This window comes from Zonotrichia leucophrys, chromosome 2 (assembly GCF_028769735.1).
Source record: "Zonotrichia leucophrys gambelii isolate GWCS_2022_RI chromosome 2, RI_Zleu_2.0, whole genome shotgun sequence".
Classification (NCBI taxonomy): Eukaryota; Metazoa; Chordata; class Aves; order Passeriformes; family Passerellidae; genus Zonotrichia; species Zonotrichia leucophrys.
Window position 1 is genome coordinate 68,924,631 of NC_088171.1, and position 23,171 is coordinate 68,947,801.

General features: G+C 41.8%; 1 protein-coding gene and 1 long non-coding RNA gene across 3 annotated transcripts in view; both read left to right on the top strand.

Moving 5' to 3' along the window:
- The window catches only part of PXDC1 (PX domain containing 1), a 24,210-nt gene extending 15,218 nt beyond the window's left edge, over window positions 1-8,992 (top strand). The window contains exons 4-5 of the mRNA XM_064705359.1: window positions 1,240-1,351; window positions 7,367-8,992. Of these exons, the coding sequence (XP_064561429.1) occupies window positions 1,240-1,351; window positions 7,367-7,484 (230 nt within the window). The 3' untranslated portion in view covers window positions 7,485-8,992. The remainder of the gene's footprint in view (window positions 1-1,239; window positions 1,352-7,366) is intronic.
- A 375-nt stretch (window positions 8,993-9,367) lies between these two features.
- On the top strand, window positions 9,368-19,496 carry LOC135444133 (uncharacterized). 2 transcript variants are annotated; one of them, XR_010439174.1, is made up of 5 exons: window positions 9,368-9,680; window positions 11,077-11,307; window positions 13,648-13,726; window positions 18,583-18,621; window positions 18,810-19,496. It is a non-coding gene; the product is annotated as an uncharacterized LOC135444133 (long non-coding RNA). The 2 variants fall into 2 exon arrangements; XR_010439173.1 differs by lacking the exons at window positions 18,583-18,621; window positions 18,810-19,496 and adding an exon at window positions 15,969-16,174 and having other exon boundaries at window positions 9,371-9,680.
- The last annotated feature ends 3,675 nt before the right edge of the window (window positions 19,497-23,171 follow it).

Sequence of the window (23,171 nt, forward strand, 5' to 3'; positions counted from 1 at the left end):
GCTGTAACTCTTAGGTCAAGTCAAGGACACTAGGAAAATACTGACATTCCTGTTACTCATAGTACAGCTCTCTACCTGGCTTGCAGTCTTGGAAAAGCAGGCAAAAATGTTTTGTATTCTCTGAAAAAACAAACTGTTCCCCAAAAGGTCCTGCTCAGAGTGGTAGGTGGTGGAGAAGAGAGAGAGAAAGGGCTGCCCTCGAAGATGAAAGCTGAATTTGAATTTATGGTGGAAATCTTATTGTACACCATAAATTCACTATCACACAATGATGGCTTAAGATGAGTCATGTGAAAGGTGATTCTGCTGGGGTTCAATGCTTTCACAACCCCTAAATGTATTCTGCTAAAGTGAGCTGCAGTAAAATATGGAATGAAAGTCAAAGATGAGTCTCAAAGTGAGTATTGACTTTGCCTTAATGAGGAGCATGTCATGTTAAAAAAAAATTACCTCCTCTCTCATGCCCCATCTCCTGTTCATTGCTTGGACTGTATATATAGGTGAAATTTGTTGGTGTGTTTTCTGCCTGCCATATTTTGTACCACAGGCTAATTTTTTTTGTTGTTGTGCTGAAAATGCAAGGCTGTAACACAAGGTCATAGTGTCTTGAGGCAGATTAAGAGTTATCCTACTTAAGTTAGTGCTGATTTTTTTTAAAAAGTGCATTTATTCGAAAGAAATCCTTGTGATTTGCCTAGTTTGATTTTCCATAGAGCACAGATGTGATTAACTTCTTATTCACATCAGATACTATTCTTTAGTTATCAATTCTCCCCACGATAGTAAGTCAGTGGAATTAGGTGTCAATTTTAGATATACTGTATTGGAGGCTTCTAACACAGTTAGAAACAAATAAGCAGTAACAAGGGCAGTGTAAAACATGGTATTTCTTTATATGTCTTAGGGGTTAAATTAACTTGTAAGGTTAAGACTTGATCTTGTTATGTCTTTTTTATTTTTGCTTAAGCCTAGGACTGTCTAAGAAAAATACAATTATGATTTGGTAGCGGTAGTTGCTTCAGATGCTCTGTGTCATTAATTGGTTAGGTGAATAAAATTACTTGAGCACTGTCAGCTTGCAGATTTAAGAAGCTGTGAAACCAACTCTTCATTCCTGCTTTCCTGTGCAGATTTTCAATGTCATGTGCACATATCAGTTCATAGCCATGTCAATTACATATGATACACAGTTCTTTTCCAGCTTTTTTTTTAATCTTGTTTTCTTTCTTCTCCCAACAGAAATCATGCGATCAAATGGATTCTGTTTAGCCAACACTGAAACAATAGTCATTGACCACAGTATACCTAATGGGAAAGAGAAGCACCTGGATGTAGATTCAGCAGAACATTTGTAAGTGGAGTTTGAGCAGGAGCAATGCTGTCACCTTCACTGTAGCTTTCCCAGCCCCTAGCAAAATGTTGTTGTCTGCCTAAGAGCAAGACTGGTACAGCTGTCATCCTGACTGGTTAAAGGTTACTGGGCCTGATTGCTAACACTTCAGAGCAGTTGCCTGTTAAAGTGGGTAAAATGGGAGAATGATTGACCACAAAGTGATCAATCCTCTGTGCATGAAAAAAGAACTGAGGTTGCCATGGGGGTGCTGCAAAGGGAGAACAGAATTATTTCTTTCTCTCATGACTATGATGAGAGCTGGTTTGAACCCAAACTTGGAAACTCAAATAGCCTAACAAATGTCATATCCTGCTGCAAAGGATAGTAGAGTGTTTGGAAAGCAAAACACTGTTCTCAGAGGGGAATGCATCCCTGAAAGGTCAAAAACTGAACAAAGGTCAACAGCTGCACAGCTGGGACTTGGTGTAGCATGTGTATATCCTTAGGGAAAAGGCAAGTTAGACTGGTTTCATTGCAAAGTTCTAATTCCTAGTGCATATAGGTATTCTGGGGTCAGAAACCTGTAACCAGGAGGTCTTCTATGGCCATAAACTAAAGCACAAGGAGTTCCATCTCAACACGAGGAAGAACTTCTTTACATTGAGGATGGCAGAGCATTGGAACAGACTGGCCAGGGAGGTCATGGAGTCTCCCTCTCTTGAGGCATTCCAAACCCACCTAGACATGTTCCTGTGTCACTCGCTCTGGGTGACCCTGCTTGTCAGAGGGCTGGAGTGAATCATCTCCAGAGGTCCATTCTAACCCCAACCATTCTGTGATACATGTAGGTCTTAAGCCAGTGACTGTATTCACAGATGGGTATTGATGGAAATATGCTCTTACAGATTTCTGTTATATCAGGTGATTGATATTTCAGTGAGCTTCAGGTAGTGAACCATTTTAATATTTTTGATGAGAAATGATGACCTACTTTTTCATTAGAGCAGTTGAATGAAGGAAAGAGAATAATGAAAGACTAATGGTGCCTTTACCTTTGAATGCGATGATCTGTCTTGTCATATTTGAAATGCCAATCTGTAATAAGGTTTAGAGCTTGGCAACATTTTTTCAGAGGCTGGAGAGTATGTCTGGCTCGAGTGTAATTTCTTGAAGTCTTTTTATTAACTTATCACTTAGTGTTTTGAACCTTGACCTTGCTAACAGCATTTAAGCTTATAAGATTGTAATAATGAGGCTGAAATGGCACACTAGAGGTAATTCTGTAAGGCCAATACCTGGAAATTAAAATTTTTATAATTCACAGTGGATCATTCTTTGTACTGAGAATGACAAATTATAGAGGAAAATTACCAAAGAAAGCATTTTCCTGCCTTACTTTGATTCTTTAAAAAAAATTATTTAAAAAATATTTATAGCTAGTTTTGATTTTAAAAATGTGCTCCAGCCCAAGAAAAACTTACCAGCCTAGGATCAGAAACTACAATCGTCTAACTGTCATCCCATTGGAGTCAGAGACTGTTAAGGTCAGAAAATACTAATGTGACAAAAACTGAATGGTAGGCATAGTTTCCCATAAACTGTGGTGGAAGAAATGAATCCAGGGTAACAGACTGATTTTGTGTAGCCTGACTTAGTTTAACTTTCCAAAGGATGTGAAGTCAAGAAGTTAATAAATTTCCAATGTGTGTTTGATACGGTGCCCTAAATTTTCCCATCCTGCAGCTGTGTTTTATAGCCAAGACATAATAGCCAGGAGATAATGGAACCAGTGTAGCACAGCTGTTTTGTAAAAATTGAACCTTTTTCAAAAGTAGAGATTTTCTATACTGTTGGTTTAAATGTATGTTATTAGCCCAGAAAGGAAACTTTAAAATCTTTCAAATCCTATGCTGCTCCCTTTCAGTTTCAGTAAAATTGGATTTATGGTGTGTTCTACCCTGAAATCAGAGTTAATTCCTTGTGGACTTGATATCCTCAGATGGGATTTTTTTCCTTTCAGCTGCATTAAACTCTTTATGACTTCTGGGTTTTGGCTGCTGATGGACTTGAATGAGACATTTTGCAGAGCAAACCTGTATTTTTTGGGAAAAACTGCTTGAAGCTTCAGCAGGAAGTGCTCATTCCCTATACTGGTTAGCTGTGTAGCCTGCAGAGCTACCTGCCCAGTGATCCATCAGCTGAAAAGTCTCATACTTGTTGCAAAAGAAACCACAGCACTTTTCCAAATTGCAGTTGCTTTCTCTGTTGTTCTGAAGTAAGTCTTTTCTGCTTCCTTCACTTTCTCTCTGATTTTAGTTGACACTACACCACACTGTTGTAAACTGTATTGAAGCCAGTGTGCTCAGCATCCATGTGGCATAACTAAAGGCATAGTCCTTTTGTGTGTGGTTCTTGGACTGTAGTCTAAAGTCCTTTTGAAAGAAAAAGGTGGTAAATAAATGCATTTGAATTCATGGTTTGGTTTTGTTACAGAGGTACCTTTCTCTGCAAAGACTGTTTCCACTTCTGTCTTCTAGGCCGGCAGCAGAGTCTGTGGCATTGGATAAGCTGCCTTTTTGGCAAATTCACTCCAGTACCTGAAGGAGGCCTGCAAGAGAGATGTAGAGGGAATTTTCATGGGGGCATGTGATAGGATAAGGGGGGGTGGCCTTAAGCTGAAGGAGAGTAGGTTTAGATTAGCTGTTAGGAAGAAAATCTTTAGATAAGAGTTGTGAGATACTGAAACAAGTTCCCAAGGTTGTGGATTCCCCATCCCTGGAGGCATTCAAAATCAGGCTGGATGGGGTCTTAGTAAACTGACGTAGTGGAAGGTGTCCCTGCCCATGGCAGGGGCATTGGAACTAAATGATCTTCAAGATCCCTTCCAAAACAAACCATTCTGTGATTCTGTGATACATGCATCTTTTAAATACTTCCAGTGGAGGTGACTCAACCCCTTCCCTGGCAGCTTGTTCCAATGCTTGATAACACTTTCAGTCAAGAAATTTTTCCTAATATCTAATCTAAACTTTCCCCAGTAGAACTTGAGGCCCTTACTTCTTGCCCTGTCACTTGTTACCTGGAGAACAGTCCAACCCCACACCTGGCTACCCTCCTTTCAGGCAGCTGTGGAGACTCATAAGGTCTCCCCTGAGCCTCCTCTTCTCCAGGCTAAAAAACCTCAGCTCCCTCTGGTGTTTCTCATTAGACTTGTGCTGCAGACCCCTCAGCAGCTCTGTTGCCCTTCTCTGGACGTGCTCCAGCCCCTCAATGTCCTTCTTGCTGTGAGGGGCCCAGAACTGGACACAGGAATCAAGGTGCAGCCTCACCAGTATTGGGTACAGGTGGACAATCCCTGCCCTGCTCCTGATGGCCACTATTTCTGATACAGGTTAGGATGCCATTGGCATTCTTGGCCACCTGGGCACATGCTGGCTCCTGTTCAGCCACTGCTGACCAGCACACCCAAGTCATTTTTTGCCAGGCAGTTTTACAGCCACTCTGCCCCAAACCTGTAACTCTGCATGGGGTCACTTGTTGCGACGCAAGTGCAGGACCCGGCATTTAGTCTTGTTGGAGCTCATACAAGTGCCTTCAGCTGATCAATCCAGCCTGTCCAGATCCCTCTGGGAAAGCCTTCCTATCCTCCAGCACATTGGCACTCCCACTCAGCTTGGTGTCACCTGCGCACTGACAGAGGGTGCACTTGATCGCCATGGTCAGACCATTAATAAAGATATTCAACAGGACTGGCCCCAAAACTGAGCCCAGGAAAACACTACTTGTGAAAGACTACCAAATAGATTAAAATGATAAAGAATTTTGTCTTACAACACAAGAAGTAGGCTCTTGCAAAAGACAGTGTGTCCATCAAGGTACTTAGAGGAAAAAAAATAAGGGCAGCAGTTCAGGCATTTAGGAATCTGAAGGTCCACAGTAGAGTTGCAGAATTTGTTTTGAGAGAAAGAGCTGTTGGTAACAGCACAAAAGCGTTTTGACTGTTGATGTCATACACAGCTTCTGACTGTGGTAAACAGTCCTGGTTTATTGAGTTTGGTTTTGTGTGAGCACTCCAGAGCAGTGCTTTGCAGACTGCTGTGCGCACACTTCATTTTTGGTGGCAATAAAAGCTTTCTGCTTAACCACAGCATCTGATGTCCACTGCTTTGCTCCTCACATTCTGCTTGTAGTAACCTATCAGTGAGGCTGGAGAACCACAAAATCTGTGGGACCTTTCAGATGTAATAATGTGGCTTTATGCTGATAAGAGAAACAGAGCAGAATCTGAATAGCCTTCTTGACTCCTCTTCCACTTTCTTCACTCTATCTGCCCCTCTGGTATTTCATAATCTGTTGTTTCTGGATCACTTGCAGTCCATAAGACAACACAACGTGATCTGTGAAGTATTTTCAAGATACCAAGTCAACTCCCTTGTGCACTCGTTCCCACACACGCAGGAAAGTAAACAGCCTGGAGGGACTAGAGGAATGAGGGTAATAAACATTGAAAGTTCAGTCTCATTTCATTTAAAGTGAAGAGCAAAGCCACAGCACTGCAGGAGAAAATCCATGAGTTTCTGCTCAAAAAAATGTTCTCTATTTTGGCGCTCATAGTTGAAAAAAAAGAGATCCGAAGGATAAGGAAGGAGTATGAAAAAGACAGAACTGTGGCCATACATTGCAGGATGTATAGACCAGGCTATCCTATAACCCATGATAGTTCTAAATAAAGTTTTGGGAAGAGATGGGAGTGGGAGACTTATCTGTTTGTTTGCCCTGCCATCCTTCTTCAGGTCCTCTGAAATACTCAGCTCTTAAGTCCCCCTCTAGGATGAGGTTACAGGGATGTCCACAGTTGACTTATCTAAAGAGTCTAATTAGTTCATGTATAGATGAGATGCAGTTTTAAATATTAATTATTTTAAAGCTCATCTGTTTATCTGCCATTCAGAGAGCTTCAGTAGGCCAGCTGGGCTGATAAAGGTGTTAGAGACACATGTAAAAGTGAGAGCTAGGTTAGAATTTCTTTTTCCGTCTTGTACAATTTTTCAGTTTCTACTTCCTTTTATTTTTCACTCTGTCATAGTGAATGAAATTTCTTTCAAAATATTAAAGAGAGAGTTTGAGAAAAAGAAACTTGAAAAGTTTGAAACTTGAAAAATAACTTTGAAAGTTCTTCAAATCCCCTTTACAACTGAGGTGAAATTTAGTCCTTGGCCTGCAGTGACTGCCTTTAACTGTTAGGCTATCTAGGAAGAAGATAATGTTTCTTACTGCAGAAATTCAAGCCTTCTTGAAATGGGAATGTGTGTAACTGTGAGAAGTGTAGGTTTTAACAGCTCAATGCCTTCTGGTTGAGAGTTGGTATGAGACAGTAGGTAATTCTTGCAAAAGTGCAGGTTATGAAACCGGTGTTGGGAAGTGGGGAGGAAAATACCAAAACAAGTGAAACTAAATTTGGGAATCTTTTTATATTTGTAGATCCTTTGATTGTCAAAATCTGAACCTTGTACCGTAGGAAGTACAGCTAGACTCTGGAAGAAGGACAGTCTAGTCATTTTTTCCTACCTATGTTAGATACTTGGCCTATTAAAAAGCTAATCCCAGAGAAGGTGCCTGTGAAGGGAAAGACTGAGAGTCCAAATTCAGATGTGAAACAAAGGCAGTTTCTTTTTCACTTTTATGTGAGAATTCAGGCATCATGTGTTGTTGACACATGCTGTGGGAACAAAATAGAAAGATGTGGACTTCAACAGCGTGATTCACTCTTACAAGACTCGCTGCTTTCTTCCTTCCTTCCTTCCTCACTAGTAGCTTTGAAAGTCAGGGGTGACAAGATTAATTGCTTACATTCACAATGGTTCTCACTGGCCCATGGTTTAGTCATAAACACATGAGTATAGGAGATGACGGAGGTGTGGATGAAATCAGCTCCAAGTGCTTCTCCCACTCCCTTAGTACTTTTTTCCCCAATTCCTTTGATTTTCTAAATGACTTAATGCCTTTTGGTGGTTTTTTTTCATCTCTCCTTAGGTTTGAAAGTGTTAGTGACTTTACCTCAGAGCTGGAAGACAGTGATGATCCAACAGCTTATGTCACCAATTTGACATACTACCACCTGGTCCCATTTGAGACTGACATTCTGGACTGAGGCTGCTCAGGGGTGCAGCCAGCCAGCATCCAGCCAACCTCTTCATCCATAGGTTCTGCTATCTCTGGCATTGCATCTCTGTGAATGAGGCTGGGCAGACAACACCAACAGCAGGGAAGCTGCAGCAAGAGCACCACAAAGCTGGTTTTGTAGGTGTGGTCCTCTGTGTGTGTTATGGAGACATCTTGTGAGGAGGTATCTGCTTTGCTGCTGACAACAAACCCACTTTCTGTGAAAGCAAGGCAGCAGAGGCTTCCTGGGGATCAAGGAAATCTCTGCTATGTCTATGAGAATTGCCACCCTCACACAGCTGTCAGAAACTTGTGCTGAAGCAGGCGCAAGTCACCCGTGCTCCTTGTGCTGCAAGTTGAGTTCCCGTTTTAGGATATCACCAGAAACTTCCTCGGATGGCGTGACCACACTTTTTATGCTTTGTAAGCAAGAAGACAAGCAAACCAGCTGAACTTTGTCAGTTCCCTCTGCAGTTGCTTAATGGAGGTCTCGTGGGTCACTTTTTGCTCAGCTACCGGATGATTGGTGCCTTACACGAGATGTCAGAAATACCATTGAGTGCCTCCAGGACACAGAACACACGAGCTGACAGCTTTACTTCTTTTAATCATGGGCTTTTGTATAATCACTGGAAGGGCAACTGCTCTTTCCTGGAATAGTAAAGCAGACAGCAACTGGCAATGCAATGACCTGTGCATGATGTTTGGGTAGCCAGATGATTTCGGAAGTCTGGAAAGCCGATGGGAAAGCTGAGCTGCTCCACTAAGAAGGGTCAAGGCTGCAGCAGGCACTTTGATAATATTTTTTCTTTTCATGTGGACCAGCATTTGTGAATGGTGCTTACAGATGTTTACATCAGAGAGATAATTCCCTATGCATATTTCTTCCCAGAGGATGGGAAGGAAGACACTGAGTTTTATGTTGTGTTTGGACTGAAAAAGAATGATAAGCTGCAGTGTGCCTACAGTGGTAGGAAAAACAGTCTCTCCACTGCCACCCTGTCTCAAGGAGTTTGTCCAGCTTTCTGAGATCTGCCTGGAGAGGTCACGTGCAGGCCTCTTTGTTGTGTAATGCCATGGATTTCAGCAGAGATAGGACAGTGGGAGCAGGGATTGGACCCTGCAGCCTCTTGACTGTTGAGCAGTGCAATGTTAATGTCTCCTTGGGGTGTCTCCCTTGAGAGCACCCTGAATTCCCAGCTCTCACTGTGAGTGCTCAACACTCACCAGCATGACCTTTCATTGAGCTTTTTGCCATCTGTTTGCAAATATTATTTTGAAGGGACTGAAATGGAAAGAAATGCATTTTGGGACATGTTTCTTGGACAAGAAGCTTATACAACTCCCTTCCGCAGACTTTTCATTTCTATCTATAGAGTAACAGTCAAGCAGAATTTGTTAATGTAAATAATAAATTATTGAGAATCCTAATTCTTTTACACAGTATGTTTTTAAAATATATTTTAATGAAATAAAATAAAATATAACTCACCTTCAGTACACTTCTGCAGCTTCAAACAGTGCCTTCTTTTTTTTTTTTTTTGTCTTGTTTTGAGTACACTTTCCCAAATATTTTGCATCCTCTTTCTTTTCCACATAGTTTCTGAAAAAAACAGTAATAGCAATTTCTGAGCTCCACGTGTTATTTATACTGTAGACGTGGTGTGTATCCCCACGGAACCTCTGCCTAGCTGTTGATCTTAGGTCCAGGTGTATGTGGTTAAATGCCACTCAGCTTAGAGGAAGATTTCCGTATTTTCACTATCATCAGTGAAATCAAATTTGGACATGATTGCTTTTGAAGATGAAGCAGATTCTTACAAGGTAAATTTCTGTAGTGGAAAGGAATATGTCATTACTCACTCAAAGACTTTCTGAGCAGCCTCTTCAATTAGAATTGGGAAGATTTTTTTTTTAATTTTGTTTGTTTTACTCTCATTTGTGGAGGGATAGAATGTAAGAAATTAAAGATAGTGCAGAAGGTAGTCTCACACCTGAGGAGTTGCAGCAGTGCTAATCACCAAAGATTAGGAACAGGCCTGCCCTTAATAGGCCACAGCTGTGTCCAATAAGAAGAGTGCTACAAAAGAGTGGTTTAGCTGGGTGAGGAGTGAGTTGGAGCTTGTTGGCTGTGCTGTGAAGGGGTCAGTATGTGAGGAATGGCCCATGAGAAATCACCAAGAAGGTATGAGAGTTTTGCAATATGATGACAATGCTCATTAGTTTTAATTCTTCTGCTAGTGTTCTTAGTTAACCATGATGAAGTAGAAATAGCATCTGGTAGACATGTGTATTGGACTGCATACTGGAATATTTTATTTCAATGCCTGACCTTGCTGTCAGCCTACCACATTGCTTTGGGTAATTCTAGTTCATCTCCTTTTCACCGAGTTTTCCTTGACTGATATTTTGTAAAACAGAGTTGTTGGCTTTTGATGCAATGTTGTCCCCTAATTCATATGAATTTTCTGATGAATTATTGACCACATGGTAGCTACTTATCTTTTAAAACACTTTAAATTGCATGAATTAAAAAATAAATAGATAAGTATTGTTAATTTTTAAATGTAAAAAATTAGCCTCATTATTAATTAGTTAACCTATTCATGATTCTAAAGGAAGGCATTGGCACAAGGATTTTGTCCCCAAACCCCTCTCCACACCATGCCAAGATACTTCCTGTGCGAGGCTTATCCTTGAAAAGCTGGTCTATGTTTTCTCTGCACCTTTGGCTTCTGCCCTTGGCACGCATCGTGGGGATCATGTGTACCAGTGCTTGCTATGAGCTGCCTGAGCAGGGCTGGAGTGTGCTGGTATCTAGGGATGAGCGGGAGGCATGTGTCTCTTGGCAGGAGCAGCAATGACAAAATCTTTTGGTTTTTATTTTTTGAGTCATGAAATATGCTGACATTATAGTGTTGCCAAATCATAGGAGAATTAGGGAAGACAAAGTGTATCACACTATGCTATGATTTGTCCACCAGTCTCTTTTTCTTTTGGTTGCATCAACTAGTATTTAAAAACTCAGTCTTGGATTCCATGTGCATTCTTCATACTTCTACATAGCAGCAATAATCTGTAGCTCAGTATCAAACCCTAAAATAAAAAAGTGGGGAAAAAATAACTTTTTGTAATTGCTTCCTGTTATATGCATTCCTGCTCTAGTCAGCTATCTCTGAACTCCCTTCCCTATACATACACAAATTATTCAGGCTATTTTACTGATCAGCTTTCATCAATGTAATTGCTTTCTTGTGGAAATATTCACACCCTGAAGTGCAGTTCTCAAGTTTTATAGCACACAAACTATTCCTGTTTTCAGTGCTGTCAGATAATTTCTTCTTGCTCTAAACTCATTCTCATTCTAATTAGCTCTGTTAGTAATACGTACATTAGGGGATTTAGCTAAGGGCAAAATACCAAGGTAATAAACATACTATATCTAGATGTAAGAAATGGAGAATTCCTATTTACCTAAAAGCAGCTGTGAAGATTGGTGGGATGCATTTCCAATTGAGCTGTATGAATCAGACTTTCCTGGGCTTTCTCAAACTCTGTTATCATGCCTCTGTTTCTTACAGTTAATGTATATAACCCCACTGTGCTCTGTTGGGAGAAAGAACAGCTTGAACTTTGGTATCACAGAAGGGAAGATGGAGCACCAAGAGCTAGTTGAGACAGAATTTTGGAGTGCTTAGTTTTTGTCCAAGCAGGACATCTAGCACGCAGATGCCTTGCACTGCAAGATAGGAGTTGCTGCAGGGGTTTGGGTTGTCATTCTTCACAGACTGCTGTTAAGGGAACCTGCTCAGGTAAGGATTTAGAGAAATCTCCTTATTTTCTGAAGATGCCTTGTCTAACTTTTCAGAGTAGTAAAGTTAATTTTCTGTTGTCCTGTGAGGCTACCTACATGTCTGAACTGAAGAACTGGCTGGTAGGAAATCATTTCTCAGCTGCACAAATGCCCACTTCTGCCAAAAAGTATTGGATTAGAGTACCCAGCCCTGGCCTGGGCTGCGGAGATGCCTTTAACCATCTTTCTTTTAGTCCTCAAATTCTGCTAAACAATTTTCAGAAGCTTTTAGTTAGAAATGGCAACTGATACACTGGCAAGAAGAAAACCCAAATGTGAACAGGGATTCTTGATTGAAAGCATCCCAGCACCAGCTCTGTGTATGTATTTTCCAGTACACTTCAAAAATGAGAAGATTCTTCACTAAAATGTTTTACAGCATCTGTTGGCACTCTGTATAAGGCCTTGCATGTCCCTCTGGTACACCTGTTTCTGACACAACCTGGTAAAAATCAATGCTTGGCCACAGTTGCAGCAAGTGTGTTTGTAAGGTGTGTGAAGTACTGAGCTTCCTTTGGATCCCCTGGCAACTCACAGGAGACTCTCAATTCCTTGGAGGCACCTGTCAACTCTACAAATCTCTGTGCAGCCACATTAAAATTCCTCCAGCTTTCTGGGGGTTCCAAGCAGCTTTGATAATTTCCATTAGTAAGTTAGCTCCATTTAGCATTGCAGTTTGGAAACCATCTGCAAGTAATCTTGTTTAGCTGTATCACCTTGTACTGGGCAGGCTGGAAATAGAAATAATTACATGTACCAGAAGCCAACTCTGTTATGTAAAATGGGAAAAAAACCCTCACCATCAGCACCACCACCAGCAAAGCAGCCATTTCCTATTATTTTCCCTTGTAGCCATTAAAATTAGGTTGAACAGCTTCCATGACTTTTGAATGACCATGGGCTCATTTCAGAAGAGAAATATCCCAAATTTTGCGAAGTTTCCCTTTGTCTTATGGGAGCTGGCGTCAGTGGTTAAGCACTGTGATAGCACATGGTACATCCAGCTATGTCACAGTGGCCTTCAGAGAGGAAAACAAGTGGTGGGTGTAGGTCAAAGGGAGGGCAGGAGGCACAGGCATAGCTTGGAAGGAGAAGGAATGAGAAATAGATGAAGGATTGTAATGCAAACAGAGAAACAGAGGAGGTCTCCAGGGATAGTTTCAGTCTTGAAGCTGAAGTAATTCATCTTTGTCAGAGAGCTCTGCTCTGGCACTGTCTGGGTGCTGAATCATACTGCTCCTCACCCAGTATCCTGCAAGGAATGTTGCCAGCCCTGGCTGCTTTTGTTGAGAGGAGATGTCCGTGTCTGATCAGGTGCCTTTGTATAAAGTGAATATGCTGAACTTTGTGGAAACAGATATTTTGCAGCAACAAAATTGATTGTGGTTGCCACTTCAAAGCACTGCACAGCTCATGTAAATGGTTTAAGAATTCAGCTTCTGTTTTAATTATTCCCACATGCACCTTACTCTGCGTGCCCTTGTGCCCATGTGTGTAGGATTAAAAATGCAGATAGCTGCAGGTGATGGCCATGGGGGCCCTCACAGGCTTGGATTGCCCTGACCAGCATCAGCTGGGACCTCACTCACACCCTCCAACCAGGGGCTCTTATTCAGCTCCATCCAGGACCTTTAGCATTTTTTTAAGTGGACTACAAGAGTGGTTTCTTCTAGTCCTGCTCCTGAGTTGTTGGAGGGATTCCTTGGGCTGCTTTCTGGCATGATCTGTGTCATGCCTGATGCTCACTTGGGTGACTGATGATCACCCTACTTTGTTCACAGTGAGTTCCCCTGTTTTGCTTATTATGAGAAGCCTCATCTTTACAAGCATTTCCTGATATTAGAATGATTTTTCCTGTTTTAGAGAAATGCTTTCCCGAAATGTCCATAGAGACTCTATGCCTGGGGATACATTCTTTGTGTAACACGTGAGTTAAGAGTATAAGTTAGTTTGTTCTGGAAAGTATAGCTGCTTGATGACTCAGCTGCTAGAAAGCACTGATGTGACATTGGTGTTTATGATAAATTAATGTTGCCCTGGGTTTTAGAATAAAACAACAACTTCTATTCACGTGTAGTTTCCAAAAATAATCACGTTACAAGGCTTTGAAGGCTATGGGATTCTCTTGTGTTTCTTCTCCGATTCCAACCATTTTCAGAAGTCAGTGGGCAGTTTACTTGAAATTTTTTATTGACACCTTCCCTCTATAAAGCTAGTAAATATCTAATCCAATAAACAAGCTGACATTATTATAACTACAAATTTGAACTGATCTTGGTCATATAACCTGTGGTTCCAGGTGGTGAATATGATCATTACCAGAGGATGACTGGAGGTGTTCCCTGGCAGAAGACCCATGGAAGTCAGGTGTTTGATAGGTGGGGCATCACCATGGTGCCTGCACTGGTGCTGGGTGTGTTCAATGTGCAAGCAATCAGTTTCTCAGAAAGAAAAAATTCATCTCCTTTCTACTTAATATCATAATATCCTTGAGGTTAGTTGTGGACAGGTGAAGAGGGCTGGCGGTCCCATTCCTCAAGTTGAGGAGACAACAGGGGCATTTACTCAATATGCACTGAAACGTGCAGAACTGCAGCTTCTGAGCTGTGAAAAGAGTTGTAATTCAATTTGTCTCCTTTGTGTTTAACAACCTGAGCAATGATGAAGGTGGCAGGCCAGCTGTGGAGGATGGGTGATTGGATGCATGACTGAGGGGAGGAAAGGCTGGCTGCTAATAGGTGTAAGCAGACACCAGCAGAACAGGAGCAAGAATGCCAGTCAAGGGATACAGTAACAGGCACTATAGCAATATATTGTGAACCTACAGGGCTTTGGCTCAAGACCTTGCAGGCATTTAAGTGGAAAACAGGTATTATTTTCTATAGGGCTACAGTGCCAGGCAGGATTTTTATGAAGCATGCAACAGAGCTTCAACATTCATATCTCGGTGAGTCAGAGGAGAGGTGCAGAGCAGTTAAATGGACATGATAAATAGAAAAAATGGTATTACCACTTTAGGTGGCTCTGAGATTGCAGATACAGACTTAGGGTTTTAGCCTGATCAGGGAGTATCAGGCACTGTAGTGCCTCGTAGAAGAATAGGGGGTTTTCACCAATAGAGTGGTTCAGGTTAATGAAGGAAGCAGGAGGCTATTAGAATTTAATGTGCAAGTTTATTAGGCATCTAAATGGTAATTCATTAATAGCTGCAAAGGAAGATTAATATCTTTCATTCTATATGCAGTTAGATGCTCTCACTTGGAAGCCTCCCCTAATGCACTTAATTAGCCTGAAGAGGGAAATTATGCTCCCTGTGTACAGTCCTGTTGTCATTCCAGTCACTGAAGCAGCCTCCAACCTACCACGCATCCTATGGGGCTGCTGTGCTAAAAATAGCTGCCCACTGCTTACTGCTGCAGCAGAGGGCATGACTGCAGATTAGACACACAGACTTCTACAGCACTCCTGGATGTGGAATTCTTGGATAAAGCAGATGTGCACAGCACACAGCTGAAGAAGTGTGACTTGGAGCAATTAAAGCCTGTAGTGAGCTGTCTAGAGCATAGGAGTGATTTCCCCAGGTGGGAAAAGCAGCTTCCCACCTGGCTGTTGCCACACTTCAAGAAGAGGTGAAATTGAATTTCTGCTTAGGTCAGGACTCGAGATGGCTCTGCTCTGCATGGTGTTTATATACCAAGCTATTCCCAAGTAACTCGCCTCTAAATTAGTGTCAGCACAAGTCCTGTAGCAGGATCTGCTACTCATCCAATTTAAATGCATTACCTTTCATGCACCAGCCTGCAGATACAAGGTATGGATTTTGTATCTCTCCCTCTTTAGGTCCAGCGCAACAATTTAAACCTTTTGAATGGCAAGGACCTGGGAGAAAGGACATGATGTGCAATGAAAAATACTGACTCCTTAGGCTCTCGTCCTTTAACTGTGGCCTGTACCCTAGGTTTATGTAGTCTGAGGCATTTATGTGGAAAAAGCCCTTTCTGAGAGCCTTTTAGACCAGGATTCCAAGTCCTTATTCCATTAAATATTCAGAGCTGAGGAGTGTCTTGTGATCCATTGTAACTATTATCATCAATAACCTTTCCTATCCTCTGGGTGGACACTATGAAATTCCCTGTTCAGAAGCCAAGTCAGGACATTCAAACCAGGATTAATGTTAAAAGCTGAAAGTGAGACAATTACTATGTTTGTTTTCATTCTACTCTGTTAATACCAGTGCTGCTTAATCTTAGAGATGGCACTGGAATCTGATTTAAGATCAAAATTTTAGGCAGCTGAGCTAAACATTAGTAGGCATGACAACTTTAGGAGCCAAAAGTTATACAGAGATTAGTTATATTAACAGGAAATAATATGGATGGGAGGGAGGGTGAAATTTTAGATACAGTCTTCCTTCATAAGAATTACTATGTTCCTAAAATTATTACCAACATAATGGTTTTAAAACAAAACAAGCCACAAATATTGTCTCCGCCTCCTGGTCTGGTTTACTATATATTTCTATACATGCCACTATGGCAAGGCTTTTCTTAGGGCAATTTTTACTCCAAATATTTTCATTATAAGATATATTCTGATTTTTCTTTCCCCTGATGTTTGTAGGGCTGTTTTTCTCCCTGCTGTTCTCCTGTCACTACCACCAAGAAGGCTGCAGCAAAACAGAGGAAGGAGAGAAGGGGGGAAAACTAAATTTAAAATGCAGAGCACCATAAAACTGCATTAATTTTCTTAAATAGAATCAGGAGAAACTAGAAGATATTTTAGTATCGGGGTGGGTTTTATACCAATAAAACCTGCTGTTTTGAAAACCTGTCTTTCTGAGGTGCTCCTCCTGTTTCTGCTCCCCTTGCTGTTCACCTATACCTTGTTGAGATGTGGCTATAGAACTTAGATTGACTTTTGGTTTTAACTTTTTGTACCTCTGTATGTATTTCAACACAGAGTTATCAATACTACATTAGCATTCTTTTTGAAAGCTATTTAATAATTAGTATTGTAGAGGAGAATTTTCTAAAGCATAATCAGTGGAAGACTAAATGCCATCTCCTTTGTAGATTGGCATAGTAAAATTGTTGCCAAAATAGAGATTTTTAAAAAGGAAGATGTGCTAGCTGAGGCTATTAGCTGGCTACATTGACACAATATGATGTATTATATTCATGAGTATATTTTAGGTGTTTCAGCATGAAAAGCTATTTTCTTCAAGTTTCTGAGTATATCTTGACAAGACTTAGGGATATCTGATGCCTAACTATGTGCTAGTTTATTTATACATGCTAAACACAGAGGAGGACCATTTTTGGTAGATTTTCTACAGAAAAGCTCATCTTGTCCCTGCTCTGTAAATGAAGCCTCTTTCTTGACTTGCTGAAGTTAATGGCAATCTTCCAAGTTTTCCTAGCTGTAGTCAGGGCTGTTGCTGTTGTTACAGGAAGGAAGGAAGGAGCATTCTTTTGTTCTCAGTAGAAAAGTTTAATCCCCTTTAAGAGCAAGAGGAACTGACAGGGAGCAGTTAAACAACCAGTCTGAGGTCACACACAGGGATTGTGTGTGGTGTATGCAGTGGCTGAGCCTCCTCTGGTAACACCAGAATAAACTGGAGGTCCCTTTTTCCCTTCTCTCCACATCTATTTTCAAAACCACTCTTTAGATTTGCTCGTCATGGGTTTGAAATTTATGATAATACTATAGTACAAATATGAGACTCAGATAGGAAAAGGACTTGGTTGTCCTTCCATCCTGTCTGCCAAGTAGAAATGGAGATGAGGCTACTGGACAGGGCACAGAGCCAGGAGTGAAGGTGAAGCAAAATAGATGGGACAGTGCCCTCATGGTGGGTCCCAGGCAGAGAGAGCAGAATGGACTGGGTGATGGTGACCAGGGCCAGCCAGGAGTCCAGCTGGATACACGAGTCTGTTGTGACAGGGAGGTACAGGGTTGGGAAATTAAATTATTGAGTCAGATTTGGGTGCTCAGGGCCATCTACAGCATAGCTTGGGTGGGGACCAAGAGCAAGGGCTTGTGCTTAATACACTGGAAAGTGCAGAGAGCCCTAGAAAAGCGTCTTCCATCTCTGCTCCCAGCAGTCAGGTCATGCAGTTGGACCATCTCAGAGCCAGCCTTGAGCAGTGGCCCTCTAAGGGGGAGGAGAGGCTGCAGGGCTCAACACCAAGAACAAAACTTTCACCAGAAGGCTGGTAGGGCCATCTGTTAACCATGTGGATAAGGCTGCTGCAGAGATAATTATTATTTGTGTCTGCTCACTGTAGGAGAAGCTGGGGCGATTCCCTATTCTGTTCTTTTTAGCAATGATTCAGCAAACCTCCAGCCTGAAATTTGAACTAATTCTGGAACAGGTTGAGGTACAAATAAACAACATGAAAATTAGCAGATTGCCAGGGCTGGGACTAATCACCCAGGTGTTCTGGAGGAGCTCAAGGGTAGGCTGAAGAATGATCTCCTGAATTTGAGAGATGGATAGTAAAATAGGAAATGAAATTTGGTGCATGTCAATGTACCTCTTGGGTAAAATTAATCCTAACTTCACATATAACATTCTGAGCTAACACTTTGTTATTCTTATGTAAGAGTGAAACTGTGGATTTGTAGTAGTTCCATGAAACCATCAGATAGTACTCAGTAGCATTGGAATAAAAGATTGGATACTATTACTTTGTGGAAGAGAGCAGGAATAAAAAAGTCTGACTTCAAGGGTCACTCCCCCGCCAATGCAGTTTTGATCCTCTCCTCTCGAATATATCACAGCAAAATCTGAAGAAAGGTAATTAATTTGAGCAAAGGTATGAGATTATATCTTTCAAGGAACAGTTAAGTAGGAAATTTACATTGCCCCTTTCCAAGGATGGGTGGATGGTGTGATAGAGATCTACAAAATCATGAGTGATACAGACGAGGGGAATGGAGATTGACTTTTTATTTCTTCTTGCATGAGAACCATGGCCCATCAAGTGACACTGGTGGGAGGCAGGCTCAGTGCAAACAGGAGGTGGCTGTTCCTGGGAAGTGAATGAGGCTTGTTGTACTGGTTGCCAAAGGATGGTTTGGACAGGAGCCTGGAAAAGTGTTTGGAATAGAGCTTCTTTGAGTCTTACTATCTAGATAAACCACAGCAGGCTAAAGTAGTCCCTTAAGGCTGGGGTGAATGTTAGTGTGAAAGTATCTGCCAAGTGGCACTTGTTTTTTACTTCATTTACAGATACTGTTGGAGACAGAAAACTGAACTAGATGGACCAAGGTCTGCGATACAACATGCTCAGATATAATGCTACCTTTTCTGTGATTTAGCTCCTATCTTTACTTTTTATTTTTGGAGTAAAAAGTCTAAGTTACTGTTTTAAATTCAAAGAACATCTGTCCTAGGCATGATGCAAAGTTGTCATATACTGCCATGAAAATTCACTGTTTTGTTCTTTGATCTCCCAGATCTTCAGAAAAGGTTTGACACTGTGCAAATCTTCAGAGTACAACAGCAGTGTTAGAGATGAAACAGAGGACTTTGTCTAATGCCAGCTGTCCGGTGAGGAAGGTCACCAATCCAATGGCAAGCCTTCCAGCATGAGAATACTGTGGTTTTATTCTGTCTTACATCTATCAAGACAGAATGCTGTCTTCCTGTTCATGTGCAGCCTTCTTAAAATATTTGTTCCTTTCCATCCTTCTGCTTTTGCATTTTGAGGGAATTTGCCATGAGTGGTTTCCATGGTTACAGGGATACGGCTGCTCTTGGAGTGGGAAATCTGCAGAGAGCAAATAGAAAAACCAATTGCATCTGGGACAGGGTAAATGTGCTTTGTATCCTTAATGGTCATTCCAACCCAGTTGGAAGCAGATATGAAATTGGAAAAAGAGATGTTATTCTTAACCCCCTTGTCTTACTGGGAAATGTAGCACTCTCCTTTACCATTAAGTCGTCTTAGATTGCTGAAAGCCCTCTGATTTCTGTGGTCCCTTGAGTACTAAAGGGCAGGAAACAGGCTATGTTGCAAAATAGCTACTAAACCAAGTTGTGCAATTTTCTTGTGTAAGAAGGAAAATGGGTTTTTCTCTCTTATTAGAGTTGTACACTTACATTTTGTTTTTCCTCCAAATAAAATGGACGAAAATGCAGGAGCAATGGTTCTCCCCTTGTCTTTGCACTCTTTGGCAGCATTGTCAAATACTCATGCCTCTGACCAGCTGTGTAGGGCACTTGGATGAACCCAGGAATAATGCTGGGCACATCCGCAGGGGTGCAGGGCATGCACAAAGATCTTCTTATGAAGTAGCTGCATTGAGACAAAGTTTGTGGTAAAACTGAAGGCAGCCTTGTCCCATGACTGGCACTGAAGAACACACTGCCTCTGCTATAAAATTTGAGAAGGCCTTCCCCACAAATACAGAAGGTGAATTAGCATGTCTTTCTGAAAAGGTCAGTACAGAGCCTCTGCATATGCTTGTAGCCTGGTGGGAGGAGCTAGGAGATAACTGAGCCACTCTTCAGGAAAACTTTTTATTCTGGAGTGGTAATTGCCAATCAGGTAACTTTGGTTAAGGCCTTCTTACAAGACCTGACTGTAGGGAAGAGAAAAAGCAATAAACAAAGCAAAATCCTACGTTAGAAATTAAACTTGGTGGGTTCTCTTGCTCTCTTCCTCCACAGATTTTAACTGTAGTTCTTTAATGCAGAATCACTTATCTGAACAAGCATCAACACAATTTTCAAGGTGAGTGCAGCTGCATCTCGTAGATGCTGATAGAAACACTCAGGGGACAAACTAACTGATGTTCCATGCAAGACTATCAAAGGATTTATTCTGATTTGTTTTATTGTCATTAATTGTTAGAAATCCTTCCGTTAACTACATTAGTAAAAAATGAGCCTTTTGGCAAAATAGGCACCAAAATCCACCCCATTTTTAAAATGTCTTTTTCTTATAATGCCTAAGTTGCAGATGTCTTTTTGTTTGCAACTTTTCCACTAGATTTCTGCAGTACTTAAGAAAAATAAAATTTTTCTTATGTAAAAAGTGGAGTTTTTGATAGAAGAAGCATCTAGCCATTTAGGGAAGCTTACCAAGCAATAGAACATTACAAAAGGCAATAAATATTCAAATCCCAAAGCAAGGTATTTCCAGGCTTCCATATTCCAATAAAATTATTAAAATGAATGCCTTGCTATTTATACAGGGTGCCAGCTTAACACCATGAGATATTCATATTTATTAGCATGCTCTTGTACTGCTGCCAGTCCTGAAGGGCTGAAGGACTGCTTGCCATGATGGATGGCTTTCAGCCAGGCAGAGCCTGCTGCTGATGCTCGGCCACCACAACAGCCACCTGCCAGCCACAAGGTTCTTCTGACAGGGCAGCAGCCCCTTGATGGGGAGAATTTGTGGCTGATATTTGCTGGTGTTCTTAATCCACTGACAGATAAGCCCATGATATAACTTTTTAATGCTGCTGGCAGTCATAGGGCACAGCTGTAGCCACACCGAATTTGGAGAGAGTTTTGAGATGTGCAGTAGTAATTGTGTGTGTACCTCTGTCAACTAGCATTTGCCTGGCTCTGTGGTGTTCTATCGCTTTTACTTCACAAAAATAACCTCTTCCAGCTTTGCCTTCTTCTTTGATAGTCATGCAGCCATCCCAGAAAAATGTGGGGCTCTTCTAGTTCCACAAAAATTAAGCTGGATCTTCAGGAACTGATGGTGGAGGGTACAAAAAAAACCCAAATGAGAAAGCCAGAAATACTTCTGCAAAGCACAGTTTATTGTAGCTGGTTCTTTTTCACCATAGTACTCTGTGAGAAGAAGTTCTGCCAGCTGTGTGTTAAATGAGATGAGTAACATCTGCCTCACGCTCATTAAACATCACATACATGATACCCTCTGCAGAATCTGGTGCTAATTAGGCTGTGTAATGAAAGTTATTCTCCTTTTAATTAATGTGAGCAGGGTAGATTTTCAGTAATATCTAAGTGAGTGAGGAGCTTACATCTGCTTTGCCAAAAGCAGCTTAGAGAAGCATTTTGCTGGACTGAAATGTCATGCAAGCAGCAGTAGCAGTGGCTGTTCTTTAAACTGGGCCACAGGCCTGGCTGCACTAGAAGTGTTGATTAGCTTAAATCTGTTAATTCTGCTGTAGGGAGCTTAGTTATCAGTGGGGTGATGTGGTGGAATTCCTTTCCCTTTCCTTCCTTTCTTGTGCCTTGCTTTCTCCCCTGAAACACAGGTGACTATTCTGGGGAAGTGTTGCACTTGAAAACTGAGTCTTGGGCAAAAGCCAAGGTCTTGATCCAGCTCTTAGTGCAGCAAGTGGAAAGATGCCCATTTATGTGAGAAAAGCTTCAGATGGCCCATGACAAAAGATTTAATGGAGCCTTTCTTAGTAGTTAGGTTTGCTCTGACTTGTTGGTCTGTGTAATAACTTTGTCTTCTAATGTGTGCAGTTCATAGTCTGACACAGATACCCTTTTGCAGGGGACAGGAAAAAGGTGTTTTTAAAGTAAATTCATATAAGAGGATAGAATATAAGAAAATAAAGACAGTGTAGAAAGTAATCTTACCCCTAAGGAGTTTCAGCTGGGCCCATTATCAAAGATTAGGAACAGGCCTAACTTTAACAGGCCACAGCCCACAAGAAGCAGAGTGCTATAAAAGAGTGGGGTGGCTGAGTGAGAAGGGAACTGAACTCAGTTGGCTGCTTTGTGAAAAAAGAAAGAGTCAGTGCTCTGAGGAGCTGCCCACCAAGAAGGTGTCAAACTTTTGTAATAAGGAGACAACAGTATGGAACCCCTGCAATAAGATGACAACAAATCTGGATATGTGGAGGTCGAGACCTCTGTACAACCCATAAAAATCAGTCTTTAGGAGTAGTAGTAGAGGCAGGTCTTCTAAAGGCAGGTCAAACACAGGCTCAAGGAGCAGTTATTAAATAATGATAAAAAATTGCTCCATTAGAGCCACGAAGGATCTGTACCATCCATGTGGCAACATCACCAAGAATACAGCTCAACAGTGGGAGATACAAAGGTCTGGCTTTGCCAAACACAAACTTGTCCCCACTTTCCTGCCAAAACCCATAACTCCATTTCTAATGCATGGCCTCCTTGTCATGGGAGCTGGGGAAAATTTGTGATTTCTTGAAGTTGGGGATCCCCACGAGGCACAATTTAGACCATTTGACCAGGAGCCAGTGAAGTCAGGACAAGCTCTAAGTCATAGCTGAGAGGCAAGATGGCATTTCTTGGGAGAAGTTGGCTTCAGCAGGAAGTAAGATCCCATCTCCTGCTTAATCCCTGCAAGAAGACCTTGTGCTGCCCTACCCTGCTGCAAGCTTCTCCCAGGATCCTGCTGCTGTGGATCAGGCTGCCTCCTCTGCCCCTCACAGCTCCAGGCAGCAGCACCTTGTCCCTGTGCAGGAGGGTTGGAATCTGCTCCTGCAGCTCCCATGGGTGCTCAGCAGCCCTCCTGCAGTGAGAGGCAGCACAGCCTGTGGGGCTCCCCCCAAAGTGCTCTGATGGGGAGAACTCCTGGTCATCCCAGGGTTCACACAGATGGATACACTTTGTGTGGGCTATGGGCTGCTGCTGGGCAATGAAGGTAAGTAATCTTTTGCAATAGGTTAAAGAGTAAAAAGACTTTGAGCTGAAACCAGGTGCTGAAGCAGAGCTGAACATGTCTGGTGCTGAGCTGATGGGGAAAATTGCAAAGGCATTCCCTCCCTATGGCTTCAGCTTTATCACTTAAGTTACTATATTTGGTGAGGCTTCAGAAGCAGCAAGCAAATCCACAGAGGTAGAGCAAT